The 24,924-nt window shown below is 36.8% G+C and overlaps 2 protein-coding genes across 3 annotated transcripts; one reads left to right on the top strand and one right to left on the bottom strand.

Moving 5' to 3' along the window:
* Nucleotides 1-16: 16 nt before the first annotated feature.
* Nucleotides 17-21,175, bottom strand: LOC115885871 (vacuolar protein sorting-associated protein 4B). 2 transcript variants are annotated; one of them, XM_030904900.1, is made up of 8 exons: nt 20,972-21,175; nt 20,758-20,910; nt 20,572-20,701; nt 20,281-20,515; nt 19,940-20,207; nt 19,666-19,879; nt 3,478-3,706; nt 17-496 (listed from the first exon to the last, which is right to left on the bottom strand). In XM_030904900.1, the coding sequence occupies exons 2-8, from the start codon at nt 20,891-20,893 to the stop codon at nt 395-397; spliced, it is 1,314 nt and encodes a 437-aa protein (XP_030760760.1). In that variant the 5' UTR covers nt 20,894-20,910; nt 20,972-21,175; the 3' UTR covers nt 17-394. The 2 variants fall into 2 exon arrangements, with proteins under 2 accessions (XP_030760760.1, XP_030760761.1); XM_030904901.1 differs by having other exon boundaries at nt 20,758-20,905.
* LOC115885872 lies at nt 6,108-12,995 on the top strand. The gene is made up of 3 exons (XM_030904902.1): nt 6,108-6,389; nt 12,230-12,728; nt 12,961-12,995. The coding sequence occupies exons 2-3, from the start codon at nt 12,232-12,234 to the stop codon at nt 12,974-12,976; spliced, it is 513 nt and encodes a 170-aa protein (XP_030760762.1). The 5' UTR covers nt 6,108-6,389; nt 12,230-12,231; the 3' UTR covers nt 12,977-12,995.
* Nucleotides 21,176-24,924: the final 3,749 nt, after the last annotated feature.

Raw genomic sequence — 24,924 nt, 5'->3', positions numbered from 1 at the left:
GTAAGTTAAAAACGAATTACTATTTAATATCTTTATTAAATACAAATATAAACTATTTCATATATTATAATAAAAACTAATAAGGCGATTCATACGGGAAATCCTAGAAAACAATACAAAAATTAGGTTTACATTTAGAAACTAGTTTAAGCAACCGTTTTTTGCGTTTTTAGCTTATTTTACAATTTGTGTAGATTACTCACGTTTTAAATTTCAAAAATTGAGAACAAAAAACAATAATTTAGATCAAAACAATTTTGTTTTGCTTTATTTCAGAGAAAAAAATATAAAGTTATTAACACATATCCAAATGGGGAATGAAGAAACCACATTGGACAGACAAAAATCACGTTTTTATATATAGAATTTGTTTAGGCCAATAAATTTATTCCTATTAACCTTCTTGACCGAAATCTTTCATGAACTTTTCCAGTTTCACTAAATCTTCGTCGTTTACGGTAGGTTTCGACGTGGCTAGGGACCTCAGCATATCATTCTACAAGAAAAAATTATACTGTAGATTTGCTATTTTCATACTACTTTAAAATTATTATTATTAGGGCAAGATTCTTGAAAACCTCAAGATTCTATATTTGCTATTAAGCAAGATAGCCTACAATTGCAACTAAACTGGGGTAACTCTGTAGATATGAAGTAACTGAGCATATTAAAAAACGAAATAGAAATGTGAAAATTCTACACCCTGTATCTCTGAAACGAAGCCATTTTAGGACATAAACTTTTTTTACTTATTTTTATCTGCAGAATATATTGCCGAAGTAGAGGTAGGAATTCTAGTCCCCCCAGAGGTTCCTTGAACTAGGTTTTAGTTGACAATTGTTCCCGAATGGGTGTCGTTGTCAGTCAGAACTATTCACAGTATGACCTGTATAATTTTTATAATGTACGAAATATAACGAGACGTGTAACTGCGGCGTATGTTAAAAACATAATATAAGTTTTATTGCAGATAAAAAAAATAAAAAAGAAACTCAAATCAGGGTTTACCAAATCAATTGGAGCAAATAATACGAAAATTTTACGAAAAATTGCATTTTTCCTTACTTGAAGCTTTTTGTTTTTGTCTAAAAATTCAGAATATCTACTTCGCGTTTTATAAGATATTTCTTAATTTTAGGGACCTAAAGTGAAACATTCCCATAACATATTCAAAGAACAAACTAAAAATCAAAAACAGTATCCACGACAATTTTCTGTGGTAATTACGCCGGCTATGGCAATAGACAAGGCCGAATCCATCGTCGTCGCCATGTATTATTATATCGGATCTGCCAACTGAATAGATTCCTGTGAACTAGTCTTTTAATTAGTTCCTCTCAGTCCTTTCGGTCCGGGACAGGTAACATACGGCTAGCACTCTCAACTCCCGCCTAGCATAGGGCTACGATCGTGCTGGCCGATTCGTACGTAAACTAGTCTTTTATAACTTTAATATTTTATAACTTATATCTTATAACTTTAGTTCCTCTAGGTCCGGATCCGATAACATACGGCTGGCACTCCCCACTCTTGCCTAGCATCGGGCTACGATCGCGCTGGCCGATCCGTCTCCGTCGCATATATTATTTATAATAATATTATAAATATCGATCCCGGAATAGGTCCTGCGGAACTAGTTCTTTGAGAACCCGGGAACTAGTTCTTTCATTCCGGGGTCGGAATAGTTCATTGGAACTAGTTCGTTCACGAACTACACACCTCTATGCCGAAGGTTCCCGATTACAATTCGGACCACCCTGTATATTATACATGGTGTCCCAATATTCCATGAAAACTACGTGCTTTTGAAATCAAAGTAAGTTAATTGGACACAATTTGACTTTATTCCAAAAGTGAACTGGTGGTCCATTAGAGGGCATCAATTAAAAATAAATCTAAACGTTAATTAATCTAAAAATTATGAAGTTCGCACTAACATAACATTCCACATTTGGGCCATCTAGATTAATATCGCCACTACTTAATGCAACTAGAAATATCTCTGTGGCTCGGCTTCTTATATGAGAGAATGTTTCCTTCTCTTACCACCAGGGATCGGAGTGTTTGGGCCGAGAACTAAATTCTCCAAACCAGTGGGCAGAAACGGCGACGCGACGGCGGTGACTCGACTATCGTAGATATGTATAGGTAGGAGTCTCTATGTCGGTAGGTATGTATATGTATAGATAGGCGGCCTCTACATGCCGCAATATTTGGTAGTCGCCGGCGCCGGTCTATATCTATCGCCTTTGCTGACCGGTCCGATCTGATGCAGTGCGCGTTGAGCTTAACAGGTAGAAATATACGCTATTGAAAGATGCGTACAACTTGTCTTAGATAGGAACTATCGGAAACAAGAAATAGCCGTCTTATCTGATAGTCAAGCAGCGTTAAAAGCAATTATCTCAATATCAATTAATTTGAAGTCCTACTCTGGGTGCCAGCTCACCAAGGGATGAAAATTATAAAGAGAACACTCTACTAACTAGGTAGCACCGTTCTGCTTTCCAAGTGGAAACCAACTAAAAGTGGAACTTAAGAAATTTGAGACTCAAGCCTTAACCTGGAATAACACAACACTACTTTTTACACTTGTACTAAAAATGACAAATTAAAAATTGCTTCATAAAATTTTTGAAAATCATATTGCTTATTTTAAATGGAATACACCGCACGTTTAATGTTAGTATTAAAGATAATTTCTGTTCAAGTCTGTTTTGTATAATTTTCTAACAGTTCTCGATTTACCATAACCTAGTTATACTGTAATGCAATATGCAGACAACAGTATTTCGTTTTCGTAATAAGGGTTGACAACCGACGCATAAGGGTTGGGACTAGTCTAATACGTCGGTACTTTAGCAACCGTCGTCCGTCGCTGTACCCGACATAATACGAGCGGCTAATGTGTCGGCGAATTACGAATATGCTGCCTGGTGACGTAGATGTACAGCTCTCGTCTACCAATCTAAAGGTTGTGGGTTCGAATCCTACAGCTGGCATTTCATCAGCCGACTATTTTTATCAAGATAAAAATAGTTTGAGTACCTAGGTCGACTCAGCCTTAAATGAATACTTGGGATTCACAATCCTGAGGTTATAATAGGCGGTTGAAGCGTAGTGCTAGCAACGTTACCTTCCTTGTATACCGATCGGCCCTAGCATGGCAAACTGAACCTTGCTACTCCCAAGGCGTTAAACGCTATATACGGGAGCTATTATTATTATAAATAATAAGACAAAAAAAGAAAATTCAAAATAAAATTTAAAAAGTAACTCATTAATTTTCCAACTTATTTTCTTTGGGCTAATTAGATATTTGCTCGTTTGTTCTCTTTGGTTCTCAAAGAACGTTCCCCCCAAAAATATATTCCCAAGCATTTTACAACACTAGTAACAATATTAAAATAATAAGTAATAAATTTAAATTATACTATAACATAAAATAATAAATAATAAATTTAAATTATACTATACCATTGTAACTGGAGGTTCGGCTAATTTATCACCGTCGACTTCCATCCAGGTCATTTCCATTGCTCCTGGATCACCGGGCGAACATGGGATCAGTAAATCATCCATTATAACATTCGGATCTTTTGGACTGGGACCTCTGATTTTCTTGAAATGCGTGGCGGTCTGTACTTTCCGTACCGGTTGCATCAGCGCATCTCTAACCACTATACTGATATCTGCACCGGAATATCTAGAAGAGAAATAAAAATAGAATAATAATAGTCTGTCCAACGAATGAACATTTACAATGGCAATTATTATCTGTCCTTTTAATACAATTTGACGGGTCAAATACAACTTTTACAACTTTTCAGGTACCGTAAAATGGGGGGAATAGAAACATAGTGGTGAATAGAAACAAAATTTCTGAAAAAAATCAAATCACGATTAAAAATATTCAAAGTAAAAAGAGTCGACATATCTAATTTTTCTATCATTGGTAATACACAATAAAATGTAAAAACTATATTTTTATCTGTGGCAGCACTGTTTCTGTCAATCAACTGATCAATAAATGTGAGATCGATTTAACCAAACCAAACCAAACCTATTTTGTATGGCGCGAAAACTTTATAAATAAAATATTTATTTTTAAAGTAATACATAAGCTGTTAAATGTAAGTTGTTATATTATATGTATTGTTAATGATTGTTAAACCTATTTAAATATGTAATAATTTACTGTTTCTAATCACCTTGTTGGAAGTATAATAGATAAAAACCTTAACATCAATGTGTGTTTCTATTCTCCCGAATAGCAGGTGAATAGAAACACAAATGTTATTTTTATTTAATATTTATATGCATATTTTTCAAAAATCAAATTATATGTATACGCAAAGAACAAACAAAGACCCATGTTTTAAAATATTCTGGAAAATAATACCACATTTTTTTATCAACCGGTATATCGCTAATAGCCTACGAAACTGTTTCTATTCACCCCATTTTACGGTACATCAAAATTTTAAAATTTTCTATACAGAATTGAGAAGGAGGGAAAGAGGAACACTTATAATGAAATTTTCTAACAAAAAAAGTGCGGATCGTCCATAAATAATACCAAAAACGAAACCCTCCAAAAATGTTGAAACCAAAGCAATCAAAACTCGGTTACGGCGAACGCTTCTCAACCTAACATAGATGAAAATAAACTTTCCGAAACGTTAAGCATTTATTTGTTCGTTAAGCAAATTTGCATATCTTTAAACCTAACCTAACTTCTGACAAGTAGTTTCCGTTTGGGATTATCGCAGAAGTGTTTACATAAAATAACTATTTTATTTTGTAGATTTTCTTGCAGTGGCGAAAAACCCATATAGGCTTTTTTGGAGAGATAATATCTATTATTATCAACTTCTTTGTCACTCTTATTAAACTAACAGAGAAAGCTACATTCTAACCTCAAATTTGGTCAAAAAATAAATAATTTTATTGAAGTGATCTCAAACATTTAGTACGTTTTATTAACAAATACGGATCGTCGGTCGTATTTAAAACGTTAAAACATTAATTGTAGGACATATTAATATCAAATTTACATCAATAACTTCAAGATTGGCGATATACCTAAAAGGTACCATCACCCAATTTAACCAATCAAATTAGAGGGGTCACTTGGAAAGAAGTGTTGGAAAGCCTAACCTAACCAAAATCGCTGGATACTAACTACAGGCTACAGGGTGTCAAATATCCCTAAATAAGAATATTTAATGGCACCACCGACCTACGCCCAATGGATATTTTGTTTTAACGAAATTAGTAAAATTGCGGTATAAAATTCCGGACGCTCCCGCTCGAAGGTTAACTCAGATTTACGTAATAACGAAATATTCGCTAGAGCGCGACGTTTCGCAACTATAGACGAAATTCGAAAAATATCCAAGAATTTTGCCATCTTCATCACCAAATGCTGAATTGCACATCCTGGAAAATTATTTACACAATATAAAATGTGAAATGTAAACCCCTGTAGGGGTCCCTAATCAAATTAAAATATATAATAATTTGCCCAACTAAATTACTACCCTAGCAAAACTTCTTTAAAAAAAATCTAAACATAAAGTCTGTAACTAAAGATGAAAATTATACATAAATGATGAACCTACTTCAAAGAATAAATGTCTTCTGCAAACAATATGGGGTGGATATGAATTTGAAGAAAGGAAAATTCGTCTCCGAAAAAAAAATCCCCGCAGAATATACCATAAAATGCAGACTTTGTGACACTTTTATTGCACAAACTATACTAAGTAATTATATATTTTTTATTTTACTGAAATATAATAATAAAAAATAATGTAATTTTACTTCTGTATAAATGAAAAACTTTTTCATTAAATTCCTTCTAAATATATGATAGATTCCCGTGAAATGTGGCAACATAGATGTAAACTGGGAAAGCAGTGGCGGACTAAGCCTGTTGGGGGCCCAGGGCGGCGAAGCTAAATGTGGCCCCGGTCTGTTTAGATAATGATATACTTCTAATGCACATTTTGTAAAAATTGAATGACGTATGTATAATGGTTGACAAAATTCAAGTATTTATACAGGGTGTCCCAGGCTGAGCCTGCGTTAGAAGTTTTGTAACGATGTTACTTAATTTTTGTGATAATTAATTTGTAGTGATTAAATTAATTAGCTTGTAATTATCAAATTATTTATAAAATGATTATTTTGTTAAAAGCAAGCAGTAGAGTCTTGGTTCGTATCGATCGATAGTGGCGGGGATACGGCGCGCGCCGTTGTCCCCACTGTGTGCTGCTTTCCCCACTCCGGTAGACGAGAGCAGTACCGTTAGAAAATCAAAAGTAGGCAGTTGCTTGGTACCTGGGTTGGCGATTAGACGACAGCTGAACTCTGCTCCTCCGAAGGTAAAACTCGATAGAAAGCCTCGCTTTCTAGAAAGTGCTCACCCGACTACTCTCCGCAATATCCTGTCCTGCGCAGTGTCTTTTCTAGTGTAGTGCTACGCCACGTTTTTCATCAAGTGAAGCTTGTCGTTTGAAAACTTTCCTTTCAGTTTTCCTCACTCAATCACGTGAACGTGTGTCTTAGCCAACGCCTTCGGAAAAGCGGTGAGCGGCTTTACATTAAATTGTGAAAGGCCGTTCTCTGTCTTTCAAAAGGTGGCTGACTAGGCAGAGCAGTAGGTGGCGTCCTTTGGTCAGTACTTTCACAAGTACTGTCGGGAGGCGTTTCCTGTGCCTAATCCATCCGTGATTGAAGGAAAGCGTGAAAAACCTACAATTTTGACCGTGGGGTGCTGTTTTCACGTACGGTTAGATTGTGGGCTAGTGAACAAACGAAAACAAGTTTCGTCTCCGGGTTAAGATAGGGTTTAACTAGTAACTTTTTGATTTCGCGATCTTGCCACGCCTGCGCTACCCGACAGACGTCAGGAGGCCGCCTGCCGTCTTCGTCCCGGTGCGCATGCGGTGCCCGTTTCTTTAGAAAGTAACAAGGCACTGCGTAGCTGACTGAAGCGCTGGGTTAGGATCAGACGACTTTCGAAAGTCATCCTAACTTTCGAAAGTTAACACATGCGCAGTACATTCCCCGACCGCAAATACTAGGGTGAGCTATCCATCCATCTACGTCTGCATTTCAGGGCCGCGCATGCGCCCTTGGTTAGAAAAATAGAAAGTCTCGCGCTTGCGTAGAACCTTACTCCGCGCCATTTTGCGCGAAACCCCTGAGCCAAGACTTTACGGCTGCTTCTCAACGAATTTGAGGTTAATAAAGATTGTTTATATTATTTTAATTTAAACTGATTGTTTTATTTTGACTTTACCTGCACCCCTTCATACCTGGAGTCTCCACTGTTTAAAGGCTACCCGTACTGGCAAACGTGGGCCTCTGCCACTATAAATCACAGAGGTGGCGCCCGAGAGATCTAGATTTACCACTAGGCGTCAATAAGGCTATTTTTCACAGAACCAAAGAAATAGCCTTACAAAAATTTGGCGCCCGAGCAGGGACATTTCAAAAGAAGGAGAAACCGGGTAAAGCCAGGAAAAGCTAGGAAAGCTACCGGAACAGTGTGAGAAGGGGTGACAAGAAAACAATACAACAGTCAAGCGTGAGTTTTCTAAACACAGTCAAGAGTAACAGACCGGGGAAAAACCAAAGATGGAGGCCAAAGAAGATTTTCACTCGATCGGGGACACCGATGACATTAGTGAAACCGGATTTATGCCTACAACACAGAACCTAGTACCACCAGGTCCAAGCACGGATTCTGACTCTCGCACAGGGTGGATTTATTTGCTAAAGAAATCCGAATTGGCTGCACAATTGACACGCTTTGGTTTGTGTAATACAGGGACACTTGAAGAAATGCGGAGGAGGATTGTGAAGTTTATTCGAGATGGTCATTCCAGTCCACAACCTAGGACGCAACCTTTTGATTTTTCTGGAAATGGTGCTACCATACCGACCGTCAGTACTATCGCTACCCTTACAACCACTACTGTCACTACAACAGTGTCAACAACCCGACCTACACCGACCGCTCAAAATGCTATGTCTGCTGCTACGATGTTTGACTATAATTTGCCTCTGGATACGGGTATCACACCTGCACCTGTGATGTCCGCTCCTATGATTAATAACTATCCTTGCTACCTAATACTGGAATATCGCATAGTTATACTTCCAGTCCATTAAATATTCGTCAATGGGGAGTGACCTATAATGGGCGTTCCGACCCGGCAACTTTTCTGGAGAGACTCGAAGAAATTTGTACGGCACAAAACATTCAGCCAGATCGGTTATTGCCACAGCTACCCGAAGTTCTACAAGGAGAAGCTGCACTCTGGTACCGCAATAACCGAGGCAATTACAGGAACTGGGAAGACTTTACAAGAGAATTTAGGATTTTCTACTATCCTGTTAATTATGAAGTCGATTTGGAGGCCAAAATAAGTCGCCGAGTACAGCGTACAAATGAATCCGTCATAGCATATATCACGGACCTTCAAACGTTGATCCGCCGTCATGGCAACATATCTCCCAGTCAAGAATTGCAATGGTTATATCGAAACTTACTGCCGGAATATCGTCAATATGTCCGAAGAGGAGATTTCCATGACATTTCGACCTTTTCACAAGTCACCAAGGAGTTTGAACTACTGAGAAACGAACTTCAACAGACGTCTCATAGACGAGTAGCGTTCGATAACGTACCGACCGATACCGTCGAAACGAGGCCAAATCGTGAATCCCGGCGAGCCGTTAGGACTGAAGATTATCCGAATACCAGTAACCATACAAATGTTATTCAGAACCAACGAACAAATCAGAATGGATCAAGACACATGTCTACCCCTCCCCGTAGACCCCTCAACGCTGCAACATCAACATCCCCTGCCACTTCTAACGTAATCTGTTGGAGATGTGGTCAGACAGGGCATTATCGTACTGATTGTACGCAGAAGCCGCAAATATTTTGCTCCCGATGTAAAACAAAAGGAGTATTGTCAAGAGATTGTCCATGTGGCCGCTCGGGAAACTAGCTCAGCGCTGCACGCAAACCTCGGTGCAGCGCGGATCCTTGACGAATCGAAGCAGCGAAACCACGCCCATTTTACGATACGACAATCGCCCGACCCTCAAGATCCGGTACCGGAATATCGAATATACAGCCCTCCTGGATACTGGGGCGGCCAATTCGTTTATTGGAAAGAATTTGACTCAAATGTGCCGTAATTCTAAAGCAACTGTAGTCAAGCCAACGCTAAGGGAGCAACCCTTGCCAACGGTACCAACGAATCCATTTCCGAGGCCTATAAAATTAAATTCCAGATTGGAAATCAGGTTTTGAATGAAGTATTCCACACTCTGGAGAGTCTGGTGCCCGAAGTCGTGATTGGAATGGATATTCTGCGAAAGCACCGATTTAATATAGATTTACAGACACCTCAAGTAAGATTGAACGGACAAGTAGTAACGGAGAACGACTTCACGACACTTTGTACTGTCTCGGATAACTTGGATATTCCAGACCTTTCAAGAGCCGAAGAAGTAAAACTCCAGTCTTTCCTGGAACAGGAGCTTCCTGGTTTGAGAATATTCGTGGTACTACGCCACTGGTGGAACATGAAATCCGGCTAATAAAGAAAGACCCTATTAAACAGAGATACCGACCGCAAAACCCGAAGATGCAGGCCACTATAGACGCTGAAGTGGACAAAATGCTCGAAGACGGAGTTATTGAACCCTCCGATGGTCCATGGAGCTCCCCGATTGTAATGGTAAAGAAGAAAGATAACAGTTATCATTTCTGCGTGGATTTTCAGAAGATTAACTCTGTGACGAGGAAAGATGCTTATCCATTGCCGTATATAAATGCGATCCTGGACAAGCTCCGTAAGGCAAAGTACATATCCAGTATTGATCTAAAACAAGGATATTGGCAAGTACCGCTTACTTTAGAAAGCAGGGCAATAACGGCATTTACCTTACCTACCAGAGGGTTGTTTCATTTTAAAGTGATGCCGATTGGTCTGCACTCAGCACCTGCCACTTTCCAGCGACTAATGGACCGAATAATTGGACCTGAGCTGGATCCTTACTGTTTTGCCTACTTGGACGACATTATTGTACTAGGAGAGACCTTTGAAGAACATTTATCTCACCTGGAAGAAGTTTTTCGACGTTTGAAGAAAGCAAACCTAAAATTAAATCCTGAAAAATGTCAGTTTGGTCGCAAGTCTCTGAATTATCTAGGACACTGGGTCACACCAGAAGGTATTCGAACCAATCCGGATAAAGTAGCCTCTATTTTGGAGTTAGCTACACCGACAAATGTCACAAGTCTTCGACGATTTCTAGGTATAGCTTCTTGGTACCGAAGATTTGTTCCTGGATTTTCACAAATTGCGAAACCTCAATAACTTGTTGAAAAAGAATAGCAAATGGCAGTGGCAAGAGGATCAAGAGGGAGATTTCGAAAAGCTCAAGGAATGCTTGACAAAGGCGCCAGTTCTGACTTGTCCAGTTTCCAGAAACCATTCGTACTTCAAACTGATGCCAGCGATAATGGTTTGGGAGCGGCCTTGATTCAGCATTTACATGATGGTGATCATGTCATTGCCTATGCTAGCCGTAGTCTTACCTCATCCGAAAAAGAAATATACAGTCACGGAGAAGGAATGTCTAGCCATAGTATGGGGTATCGAAAAGATGAGACCCTATTTGAGGGGTATCGCTTCGTGGTAATCACTGATCACCAGTCGCTCAGGTGGCTACACTCTCTGAAGAATCCAAGTGGTAGACTGGCCCGATGGAGTATTTATCTACAGCAGTATGATTTTGAAATTCGATACAGGAAAGGGGTGCTCAATAAGATAGCGGATGCGCTGTCCCGAAACCCTACCGATCCACCGCCATCCGAAGAAGAATTGCTGACTATTTCTGAGACTGATATTTGTCCATGGTATGAGAAGAAAAGATCCGAAGTACAGAGTCACCCAGATCTATTTCCCCGACTTCTGTGTCCGAGACGGAAAACTTTTCCGACACTTCTTAGATATGACAGATGCCAAAGAGGCTGAAATGCAAGACCCATGGAAACTGTGTGTTCCAAAATCAGCGCGGCCCCGAGTTCTACAAGAAAATCACGATCAACCCACCGCTGGACACTTAGGTATTGCCAAGACTACATCCCGGATAGCTGCCCGTTATTACTGGCCAGGAATGTTTCGCGACATCGCCCAATATGTTCGAAGATGTCGGTCTTGTCAAGAGTATAAAACATCTCAACAACAGACGCCTGGAAGAATGCAACCAACGACTATCCGAGGCCCGTGGGAAACTGTGAGTTCAGATTTAGTGGGGCCATTGCCGAGGTCTACGAAAGGCAACTGTTACGTTCTAGTTTTCCAAGACAGATTTACCAAATGGATTGTCTGTAAGGCTATCAGAACCGCTACTGCCAAGGCAGTGAGCCAAGCCTTATACGACGAAATTCTGATGCGTTTTGGGGAGACCGGCCACGGTCATCACCGACAATGGCACGCAGTATACTGGTCAACCGTTCCGGCAACTTCTGAAAGAATTTGGAATAAATCATCGATTTACACCACCATATACACCTCAAGCTAATCCCGTAGAACGAGCAAATAAGACGATCAAAACGATGATTGCTCAGTTTTGCGAGGGCGATCACAAGAAATGGGATACACATCTCTCCGAACTGATCTTTGCCTTCAACACGTCTCGTAACGACTCCACTGGTTTCACCCCTGCGTTCCTGAACTATGGTAGAGAGCTAGAAGCACCAAAAACACACCTACGCGACGAACAACAGTTCATCCCGTCCGAAGATCCTGAACCGACCACTGCTGATGTTAAACACAACGAAAATCGTTTAAATCGCCTACAAGAAACATTCGAGTTGGTTCGGATACATTTGTCACGCGCTTTCGCGTCACAGAGTCGCTACTATAATCTGCGTAGAAGAGAATGGCAATGTAAACCAGGAGATCGAGTGATGAAGAAAGAGCATCCCTTGTCTTCTGCAGTGAAAGGGTTTGCAGCTAAACTCGCACCAAAGTATTCTGGCCCGTATACCATCACCCGAAAACTTTCGCCCGTGGTCTATGATCTGGTTGATCGAAATAATCGCAAATTACAGAGAATTCATATTAAAGACCTCAAACCCGCTTACTAAAGAAATCACACACAAACACACATGTATTTTTTCTTTTAGACATGTCCCGACGATTTTTGGGAGAACCGCCGAGAGGAGCTCCACCCATAGGACATTTATATGCTATGAGGAGCGAAGTTGAACGGGTGCGGCGGGAAAGAAATCTCCGGACACAGAGTATACGGGAGATGGTGAGCCAGTTTAACAAATCGCCACTTCCCTTGCCATTAGTTTCAATCCCTCCGACCGACGTTCTCCCGAAAATCATAATATTATCCAACATCCAAGTCCGACCCCCGAACCTACCCACTGCCCAACCTCCAACACAGGCCACGGACTCGTCAACACCCTCTTCGCCCGTCCCTTCCACTTCCAAACAATCACAGATCAACTTAGCTGACCAAATAGAGGCCACGCCCGGAACCTGGAACCTTGAACTCAGAGAGGCGATCCGCGCACTCCGACCGCCCACTGCTTCTCCCGTTCGACGCTATCGAATGTGGCTGACAACCAGCAAAGGGCGCCGCATTCGAGTGACCATCCCAGCGGACTATGAGAAGTAGGAGTATAATAGACAAACCTAGAAATTTTGGTGATAGAGAGTTGGGTCGGAGAGTCCAAGTTTGAGTTTCTTTCTATTAGAAAAGCTTGAGTTGGCTTTTGTTTTTTTTGTTGTTTTGTTATTTAACAATTTTTTTTCTGTTCCTAGGCCTAGATTCCCTCTAAACCCTATTTATTGACTGTATACGTCATTGAAATTCGAATCAACTAATAAATTTGAATTATTCCAGATCACCTCCTCAATAGTCGTATTAAAAAAAAAAAAAAACCTACCGTCCAGTCACCACCGTCCAGTAATCCAGACATAATCGCCCCAACGTTAAGAACAGAGGAACGGGATGTCGTCGGGCGAATCCTTTGTTTCAGCTCTGGAAGAGGACGTGATGGAGCAGTTGAGACTCGAGCCTACGGAGCGCCGCCGTCCCACGTCGTCCGTCCGAGGACGGAATTATGTCCTAAATTTTCCCGTAACCACATCCCCTGTGGTGCGCTCTTCCCTCGGCATGGGACACCAAGTACGACAACCTCCAAGATCTCCGTTAGTTCAACGGACCGCCATGTCCAAACCAAGTTCAACAACAGGTACCTCCACCGCCTCTCACGTACGCCCACCAGGTACTACAGTACGACAACCTAGATCTCCAGTAGTCCGACCGTCCGCCATGTCCAAACAAAGTCAACCAGCTACAGTTACCTCCACGACGTCTCTCGTCCGCCCACAAGGTAATACAGTACGACCCCTAGAGTCACCTGATGCCCCACAACAGTGACGTACACTGCCCCTGTCGTACGCTCGTCCGTTTTCACGGTACGACACTCCGGAGAAAGACGAGGTCTATCAGCACCGGTGACCACCATGGCCCCTGTCGTGCACCCCTCCACCAGCACGGGACGCTACTCCCAGACTAGAACTTCGTCCGTCCGACCGACCGCCACGTATACACGCGCTCCAGCTCCGGTATACTACCGAGATCTGGAGGCCATTCGACCTATGGAAAATCCTTTTGGACCAATACTATACGAAACACACGACCCAAATAGGGTTCCCGTTGAATTGAATGTGTGCTGGCGCTGTGGAACCCAGGTCATACCAGAGAACGTTGTGAGAAAGGGGCCCTATTGTTTTGCTCCCGATGTGGCATCATCGGTATTAAATCAAGAGATTGTCCTTGTGGACAATTCCGGGCGGTGCGCCCAACCAATCCACTACCAAACACCGGGGGCCAACAAAAAAAGAGACCACGACAGCGAACCAACATTCCGCGCCGGAGGGGCCCGGACTCAACATCAGAGACGCGCGGGAGGTGTCCGCATTGCCGACGTTAAGGGCTGGAGACGTCCGCCAGAGAATCTTTCTTTATTTTTTATAAATATACTTAGGATAGGAAAATTTAAGTATATCGTATGGAAAATGTTATTTGTTTTTGCTTTTGTTAATTTAGCATAGCCTAAGTGGTAGTAGAATTTAATTGTTTTTCTTTGAAATAATAAATTTTGGTTTAATAAGTCTTTTTTTGAAAATGCTTTATTTACTGGAGGTTTAAGATTAGTAAAATATTAGATATAAGTGAAGACTAATAAAATTTTATTTTGGTACGTGTTTTATTTCCTTAATAACGGATGACTTGAGTAAACTAAAAGGGTTAAGTTTTTTTTTAAGATAAGTTAGACTTAAGTAAAGACTAATAAAATTTTGTTTTGGTACGTGTTTTATTTCCTTAATAACGGATGATTTGAGTAAACTAAAGGGTTATATTATTAGATAAGTTAGACTTAAGTAAAGACTAATAAAATTTTGTTTTTGAGGTTGTTTTATTTGACTCAGCATAGCTGAAAAAAAAAAAAAAAATATATATATGTTCCTATATTTTTTTTTTTTATCCGAAGCAAGGGGGGTATGTAACGATGTTACTTAATTTTTGTGATAATTAATTTGTAGTGATTAAATTAATTAGCTTGTAATTATCAAATTATTTATAAAATGATTATTTTGTTAAAAGCAAGCAGTAGAGTCTTGGTTCGTATCGATCGATAGTGGCGGGGATACGGCGCGCGCCGTTGTCCCCACTGTGTGCTGCTTTCCCCACTCCGGTAGACGAGAGCAGTACCGTTAGAAAATCAAAAGTAGGCAGTTGCTTGGTACCTGGGTTGGCGATTAGACGACAGCTGAACTCTGCTCCTCCGAAGGTAAAAACTCGATAGAAAGCCTCGCTTTCTAGAAAGTGCTCACCCGACTACTCTCCGCAATATCCTGTCCTGCGCAGTGTCTTTTCTAGTGTAGTGCTACGCCACGTTTTTCATCAAGTGAAGCTTGTCGTTTGAAAACTTTCCTTTCAGTTTTCCTCACTCAATCACGTGAACGTGTGTCTTAGCCAACGCCTTCGGAAAAGCGGTGAGCGGCTTTACATTAAATTGTGAAAGGCCGTTCTCTGTCTTTCAAAGGTGGCTGACTAGGCAGAGCAGTAGGTGGCGTCCTTTGGTCAGTACTTTCACAAGTACTGTCGGGAGGCGTTTCCTGGCCTAATCCATCCGTGATTGAAGGAAAGCGTGAAAACCTACAATTTTGACCGTGGGTGCTGTTTTCACGTACGGTTAGATTGTGGGTTAGTGAACAAACGAAAACAAGTTTCGTCTCCGGGTTAAGATAGGGTTTAACTAGTAACTTTTTGATTTCGCGATCTTGCCACGCCTGCGCTACCCGACAGACGTCAGGAGGCCGCCTGCCGTCTTCGTCCCGGTGCGCATGCGGTGCCCGTTTTTTTAGAAAGTAACAAGGCACTGCGTAGCTGACTGAAGCGCTGGGTTAGGACCAGACGACTTTCGAAAGTCATCCTAACTTTCGAAAGTTAACACATGCGCAGTACATTCCCCGACCGCAAATACTAGGGTGAGCTATCCATCCATCTACGTCTGCATTTCAGGCCGCGCATGCGCCCTTGGTTAGAAAAATAGAAAGTCTCGCGCTTGCGTAGAACCTTACTCCGCGCCATTTTGCGCGAAACCCCTGAGCCAAGACTTTACGGCTGCTTCTCAACGAATTTGAGGTTAATAAAGATTGTTTATATTATTTTAATTTAAACTGATTGTTTTATTTTGACTTTACCTGCACCCCTTCATACCTGGAGTCTCCACTGTTTAAAGGCTACCCGTACTGGCAAACGTGGGCCTCTGCCACTATAAATCACAGAGGTGGCGCCCGAGAGATCTAGATTTACCACTAGGCGTCAATAAGGCTATTTTTCACAGAACCAAAGAAATAGCCTTACAGTTTTTAGAGAACTACAATATCTAGATATGAGATTTTGTGCATATCATTGTTTCACAATGAGATCTATCGATTAAAAATATTTTCAATATAGCAACTTTCTTATTTTAAATAGGTGACCCCATTTTTTATTACATACTTAAATTCTCTGTAAAATTTTATGAATTTTAATATTAAACACTATACCTAACGTTAACCGTTTTTGAGAAAAAAAATATTTCTAATTTTTGGAGGAAAAAAACTGCCTGTCAAAAATATGTATATAGCCTAAACGTCAAATTTAGTGACTGCCACAGCCACTGTACCATAAAGAGAAAACATGTGACTATCTATGTCAAAAATTAAATTGTCCGAATGTCATATAATAATAGCCGCAGCTGTCATGGAATTGAGCGATTAAAAAATTATCATAAATCATTTTTTTTTCAAATGCAAATCCACTTTTTTTATTTCACTCGTGAAAAGGCTTTCGTTACTTTCGTTTTTAAAATTTGTTACTTTTTGACTATACATGTTCCTGTACCTAAAATAAATCGTTTTTAAGTTATTTAAGATTTAGCTTTAAAGCGTATATTTTTCTTGATTTTAACAAGTAGCCTATGACAGAATATTATCGTCGTCATTTCCAAGCTAACTGTGCGCTGTTTTTTTTTTCGATCGTACGGTATATTATTAAAATATCAACTATTAGATATCACTAAAGAACGAAAATATGGAGATATATTTATATAAATACACTTTTTAAACTTTTAAGGCAGCAGTAGTTATAATATAGGAAATTCAAATATTCATTTTCTGACAGATGGAAATAAATTGTCTGACTGTTTGACACTTAATGTCAAAGGAAGCTAGATAAAAGCAAGAAAAATATACGTTTTCAAACTAAATCTTAAATAACTTAAAAACGATTTATTTTAAGTATAGGAATATGTCTAAACGTTAAAACGTAACGAATTGGAAAACCTTTTCACTAGTGAAATAAAAAAAGTGGGTTTCCATTTGAAAAAAAAAATATTTATGGTAATTTTTTAATCGCTCAATTCCATGACAGCTACCGCCATTATTATATGACATTTAAACAATTTAATTTTTGAAATAGATAGCCACATGTCTTTTCTTTATATCACAGGGGCTGTGATAATCACTAAATTTGACTTTTAGGCTGTACACAATTTTTTGACAGGTATTTTTTTTCGTCCAAAAATTTTAAATATTTTTTTTCTTAAAAATGCTTCCAGGGAAATACCGCGACAAAATATCGCGATTTTGTAAGTCCTCCAAAATCCGAGGAACCCCTTCGCTGTCTCAGGCCCGTGGCCCCCGTTATACTAAAGACTTCACTGCTCATCATCAGTAATGAAGCTAGAATACAAGTTATGCTGTGCATTGGTTGTAATTTAAAATGTTTATTCGGTAAAAATAAATAATGAAAAAATGAAAAATAACTAAAAAGCTAAAATATGTAAATAAATTCAGTCTCAAAATATATAAAAAATAATAATTATTCGATATTTTAAACAAAGAAAATTACCCCTTGATTTAATTTCCTAAATAGAAAATGACATTGACAATTATTGGGGCCTGATAATTGATAATTAAGTAAATATCTGCTTCCATTTATACTGTTTATAGTTGGCGTATATGTATGGTTTGCTTACTCCACCTACAAACTGGTTTAAAACTACTGAACACATATATTGGCGTTGTTTGCCAATTACTTATTAAGATTCGGAGGCCCCCTTAAAGACGGGGCCCGGGGCGGACCGCCCCCTTAGTCCACCACTGCTGGAAAGTGATAGTTGTCCCTAGATTTCTCTGAGGACTAGGCTTAAAAAACATTAAGCTTTTTTAATCTTGAATTTTAAATTTTAAATAAAAACTACTACAATATTAATTTAAATAAGAACAATAAAAAAATATCATTAATAACATAATAGTTTTGCAAAATACAGACAAAAAACCGTTATAATTACTAACATTTGAATTTTATTGATCTATTGTATAGATAAATATTTATTCAAAAAATATCCAAACTGTGATGTAAGTATAGTCGGTATTTGTGTAGATATATTTGTGTTATACGATCTAAAATATAAATTTTATTATAATTAAAGTATATTTAAAATAAAAAATACAAGGCATATAAAAATATTGGCCAGATAATGGTAGTATTCAAATTAAAATATACTCTAAAAGTTCTCTTTTTCTTAAGACCTTAATTCATAAGTCGGAAACTTGTTATTTTGTAATAGAAATAAAGAAGAGAATGTGTGATGTAGTAATCTTGTATTTAATTTTTGTACTTTAAACTAGTATACTATACCGGGTGTGTCTCAAAAGTGGCTCACCCCTACAACTTTTTTATTTTTTTTTTCAGATTAAAAAACGAGATTAGGTATGTTAGTATATGATATAAATTAGGATTGATTGACGTATTCAATTGTTTTTGATCACTTCCTGTTTCACCGGAAATGACTACAACTTTTGATTTTTAAATAGCACCCTCAGTATTTTTTTATTTTATTCGATACAAAATGATATTCTGAATAGAATGACTATCATATATCAACTTTTGACATTCACGCTTAATAAAAAATTGAATTGAAGAAGTGCCACAGTTTAATGTTTTTAGTGTCTTGTCCTGGCCAGTTAGAAAATGCTCAAATCGTATTTTTACTCATATCTCAATTTTTTCAAATGGAACGAGGGTGGCTCATTAGCATATTTGGAAAAAGCATTTTTTTATGAATAATTTGATACCATACACTTGGTATTTCGAGTTAAATTTTCGTCACAAACCGCAAGTTATAATTTCAAATAAACCGTATGCGAAAATGTCAGAAGTTGACATGTGATATGTCATTCTATTCAGAGTGTTATTTTCTATCGAATAAAGTAAAAAAATACCGAGGGTGTCATTTAAAAATCAAAAGTTGTAGTCATTTCCGGTAAAACAGGAAGTGACCGAAAACAATTGAATATGTTAATCAATCCTAATTTATGTCATATACTAACATACCAAATCTCGTTTTTTAACTGAAAAATGAAAAAAGTTATAGGGGTGGGCCACTTTTCAGACGCACCCAGTAGAATCAAATTGTTTAGGATACACCCTCAGATAAACCAATATATCACAGGTATATTAGTTTACTATTATATTTTTATAGTATTTGTGTTTATTATTAGTAAATATACTAATTTGTACTATTATAGAAATTACCAAAAGATAAATATACACAAATATGATTATTCTATTTTAACTGCAAGTTATAAACAAAACTAGAAATATAAAAATTCATATTTATTTTGTACAAATTGCATAAACGCCTTGTGTATATTTACTGCTAAACATTAGCAATATTATTTTTTCTATTAAATATTTATCTTTAAAATATGTATATAACGACTTTTTAAGACATGATCACCATATATTTATTAATAGGAACAGTGTATTTACAATATGTTAAATAAAAAAGTAAATATTTTAACAATATATTTCCTGTGGGGTAAAAGATAAGCCCTATACATCAGCAAAAAATATCACAACTGTTTTGAAAGCTGAATTTGGCAAATATGTTAATTTTGCATAAATGATACTACTTTAATTTATTGTATCAAGTTATGTTTTTTGAAAAACACATGAAAATATAACATGTTCAGTGTAACTTACCCTTCAGTGTTCATTGCCAATTCCTTAATATCCTCTTCAGTTAGCACATTCCTCGTATTGCCCAAATGTATTTTAAACATTGTCGCTCGTGCATGTTCCTCAGGCAGAGGAATGTAAATACGTTTTTCAAAACGTCGCCTTATAGCCGCGTCCAAAACCCAAGGTATATTTGTAGCACCTAGCACCAGAATACCCTCAGTATCATGACCGACACCTGTAATAAATACATACATAAACACACAAATCCTTACACATATCATACAATGTAACACACCCTGCATTTGAACTAAAAATTCAGTTTTTATTCTACGAGCACTCTCAGATTCATTATCTGACCTAGATGAACATAAGGAGTCTACTTCATCAATAAATATGATACTTGGTTTATGTGCTCTGGCCAATTCAAATAAATTTCTCACTAACTTTTCTGACTCTCCCAGCCACTTCGAAACAAGATCCGAAGAAGATACTGAGAAGAAAGTTGAATTGTTTGCTTCTGTGGCTACAGCTTTGGCTAAATATGATTTACCAGTACCTGGAGGCTAAATAGATACATAATTGATCATTTCTAACTCAGAATAAACAAACTATGTCTAAAATAACTAATGTTCATACCCCAAAAAGTAAAATTCCTTTCCAAGGTACTCTCTTGCCACTAAATAAATGAGGAAACCTGATGGGTAGTATAACAGCTTCTTTCAAAGCTTCCTTAGCTGCATCCAACCCAGCTACATCCGACCATTTAACATGAGGCTTTTCTACAACTATAGCCCCTTCTAATTTAGTCTGTAATTTCTTTTTCTCTGGGTCATCATCGTCTTCATCACTGTCACTGTTCTTCTTGTCTTCTCTAAATAATTTTTTATAAATAAAATAAACTTACATTATTATAATAATTAAACCTACTTCGAACCTCCGTCTAAAACAGGTTTTTTCTTTCCTTTCTTTATTGATTCTTTAATTTTCTCAGCTCTTTCGAGATACTGAACGCATTTAGCCCTAATACTTTCCTTAGCTTTCTCTCCTTGTGCTTCATCTAATATAAACCATAATTTTATCAAATTTCCGAGAATATAATAGGGTAATACTTACATTTAATAGCATGTAAGAAGTATTCTACTCCGTGTTCATATAAACGCAAAGCTTCGGCATAGTTCTGATTTCGGTCTTCCTCAGTGGCTTTTGTTACTAAATCTATTGCTTTTTGTAATGTAGTACCTGATGCCATTTTTAATATGCACTAAGCTTAAATGATAAAGATTATAGTAATAAACTGATGAATCATACAACTATGTAAGAAAAATACTAGAAATGATGCTGTTTGGAGGAAAGGATTCGTCTTCTAGGGAGATAAACTGTACAAGCTGTGCAATTTACAATTCACTGTTATTGATTGAATGTAGTCATTTTGTTTAAAGTAATTATAGTATTTGTCGATATTATTTTTGGAGATTATTCAAAACACGGAAAATTGACATAGAGTGTCAAAGACAAATGACAAAACAACAGACGACGACAAACGACATTGACAAACATCAGATTGTCAAAAACTTACTGTATTTTAAGTTGCATAAGACCCACATCATTTTTAATAATCAAAAAATTAATTTAAAATTTTCATAATATATGTGTAATATTGTAATCTTAACACCATAAAATTACCAAAAAAAAGTGAAAAGAAAATATAGATACTATACATAATATATTTAAAAACTGTATTAAAAACTCAGATTGACAATACAAGGACAATGTCTACTTCTGTTAATTAGGAGTTTAAGCCTTGCGCACATAGATGGCACAAGGAGTTATTTCATTTTTTATTTGTTTCTGAGATTTATTCATTTTTTCTCAAATTTTTCTAATTTTTATTTGAGTTGAGGAAAAGTTAGAGAATGTTAATATTGTGATTTTGTATTCCAGTAAGATGGTAAATATGTTTTTAAATTTGTTATTTACATTTAAACTACTCTATATTCAAATTTTAGTTTCAAATTGAAGCATCCAAGGAAAAAACTTGATAAGCGCTAATTTCTTAATTTTTGGATTTTACAATATTATAAATAGGTCTAACTGGGCTCTACAAAATGTATAAACTCTGCAGAGCAATAAGTTGTTAAATCCTATGATACATGCCTAGTAAAAATCTAGAATACACGGAAATAACCTCTGATAACCACGCACCGCGTCCGGTGCTCTCCTGTTAAATTAGTAAAATGGCGCTTATCATGTTTTTCCCAGTGGTTTTCCCCCTGGACCCTTTAATTGTATTGAACTAAACATACATAGTGCTCCGATAAAGCTCTATACTTTTCTTCGTACGTGTCTATACAGGGTGGCGCATCTCATTCCCCTCGGTTGATTATACGAAAACGGAAAGATGTAGCAACAAAATATTTTATGGGTATATGTGGGGAGGTAATGTGTACAATTTCAAATTATTTTGAAATGGTGGGTCAGAAATAAGAACCATACCAAAGTTATATTTTTTCTTATGGACCACCCGGTATTTTATTTCATTTTTGGATTCTTGGGCCCAAAAAATGGTATTTATTATAAGGGTTAAATATGTTTAAAATCTTTGGTTTTTGAGATATTTAAAGATATTTAAATTTGCATGCTACAATAGAATAGATTATCAACACCCTGTAGATTACTTTTCAGAATTAGTTCTTGTGCTGAGTTTAAAGGTAGAGAAATAAACTTTACAGAAAAATGTTTTTCCTTCCTTAAATGTATACAGGGGTATCAAAAATTGCTGGTCTATTTTAAATATTTATTTTACATAAAAACTTCGTTATTTCAAATGCAACACTATGTATTTTTTAAATAAGTAGAAGCAGATTTAAATGCTCTTTCAAAACTATATTAGGGTTTCCTATACCTTTCTGGCTCAGATTTTGAATAAAAAGCGATTTTTCAATAAAATTGTAATCAAGATGGCTAGTGTTGTCATGGCAAGTTTCTAGTGACATTTAGTAGCTATTTTCAAAATCGAAATTAGTTTATGGACTTATTTAAATTTATACCAGTTTACTTTTATTCTTTGAATAAGAAGACTTAAGGAAGGTGCATAATGCTATCCATGTATTCATGCATGGTGGACGGAAAAAGGACTCTAGGGTGGGGACCCTTGACAGTTCTGTTTGGCGATTCATTTGACACATTTGAATTTGATTTGCAATTTTGTGAATTTGTCAGTCTTTACGGAGCTTATTTTATGTTATTCATTATTTATTCTACTACTGATAGTTGTATAAAGGTAGTAAATCTAGATGGAAATTGTGGCAGAAATTAAATTAGCAGTGACACTATCGCGATTTATCGAAAAAGACTCTAAAATAGTTGGTTGTGTAGCGTGCGGTAGATCTCGGCAAAAATGTGTGAAATAATGGAACAACTTTTCTCTAGTAAGTGACTATATAATATACATACGTGTAGTAAACCGATCATTTATGAAATTCACTTAAATTAACTAATTATATATTTTTACTTGCATTTTTGCTTTTATTTACTACTTGTCAAAGATTAGATGTCAAAGAAATTAGATACGTCAATTTGACTTACCTGCTTCAGTAGCGTATCGGATGTTTATGGTTATAAATAATTATTATAACTTAACTATTTTTATTAGAATTTTATATTTTATAACAATTTTAATAACTACCAACATTTATTCACAACGTAAAATAAAAAAAAATATTGCGTCTACCCCACGTCTACCCTACATCATAGTTTTACATTTTTTAAATAAAATTAGAACGGCACTGATAAACCGGAATTTAAGTCGGCCATATTTGAGGCCCATCGCGGTGGACCTAAGATTTTTGATATCCAAAGATATCCTTCCTTAGTCTTCTTATTCAAAGCTTTTATTTAATTTACCTTACAATAGTTTAATAAAAAATATTTATTAAATATGTGTATATTATTCTATCAAGAAAAACGAAGAAGTAGTTCTTTGAATTATTTTACGATGACTTGTAGATATATGGATTTCTATAAAATAGCCAATTACGGCAAATTAATTTTATTCACTTCCAACGACAGGTTTCTGCTTAATAGTTTTTTTATAAATAGCAAAATAGGACAAGAAGTTTCTCAAAGAAAGGCTTATCAGGATTCCTATTTGGATATCTTTGAGCATAAGCCCTTATACACACAAAATAATATCACTAGTAACATTTCTATTCGTTCCGCCAGCAGATACTACTTTATTTTTCTTGATAAAATAATGAATTGGTACTTACTTATTAAACTATTGTAGGTAAATTTACGTAAACTGTTATAAACTATAAATAATAATGTCCCTAAACAAATGTCGACTTTGAAAATAGTTACTAACTGTCACTAGAAAAGTGCCATGGCGACACCAGCCATCTTGATTGCAATTTTATTTAAAAATCGCTTTTTATTCAAAATCTGAGCTAGATAGGTATAGGAAACTATAATATAGTTTGAAAGAGAATTTGAATCTCCTTCAATTTGTTTAAAAAAATACAGGGTGTTGCATTTGAAATAACGAAGTTTTTATAAAAATATATCCTTAAAATAGATCAACAACTTTTGCTAGCCCTGTAGAAATTTAAGGAACCAATACCATTTTTCAGTAAAGTTTATTTCTATACCTTTAAACTCAGCATAAGAATTAATTCTGAAAAGTTATGTACAGGGTGGGTCAAATTCGATGCTTTTAAATGGAAACACCCTTTTCTATAGGAGATAGACAAAAACTAATATCGGTGTCTGGAGCTCAATTTTTGTCAAAAATGTGATGGTGAAAACCGCATATCGATATCTGTTACCGGAGTTACGGGGTGTTTTTCAAAAATATGCATTTTTTACAAATCGCTGTAACTTTTTTGCTATGGAAAATTTTGTATTTTTATGAAAACATTTCCAAAGCACCTTTTAACGTAGAATTTAATGGTTTATGTATATTTTTTAAAATTAATAATTTAAGGATTATCAACAGAAAATTTGATTTTTTATATGGGACACCCTGTATATTTTTAATTTATTAAAAATACTTTAAAATTACCTTTCCAAAAAAATATAACACACTTGATATTTTGCTCGATTCCTCTTCGAGATATAGAGTATATAAAAATTCGCCGGCTTTAAACAAGTAGGCTTTGAACGGCACCGGCTGTAATGCAAAAAAATTCTAGCTGTAAGCATTAATTAAAACGAAAATAATATTTGCTATGAGAGATGCAGAATTTTATAATAATTTAAAATATATTTAACCAACATTTATTT

The sequence above is a fragment of the Sitophilus oryzae genome, unplaced genomic scaffold (assembly GCF_002938485.1).
Source record: "Sitophilus oryzae breed Bouriz unplaced genomic scaffold, Soryzae_2.0 scaffold_465_pilon_pilon, whole genome shotgun sequence".
NCBI classification, from domain to species: domain Eukaryota; kingdom Metazoa; phylum Arthropoda; class Insecta; order Coleoptera; family Curculionidae; genus Sitophilus; species Sitophilus oryzae.
This window is presented reverse-complemented; position numbering and strand designations above follow the sequence as displayed.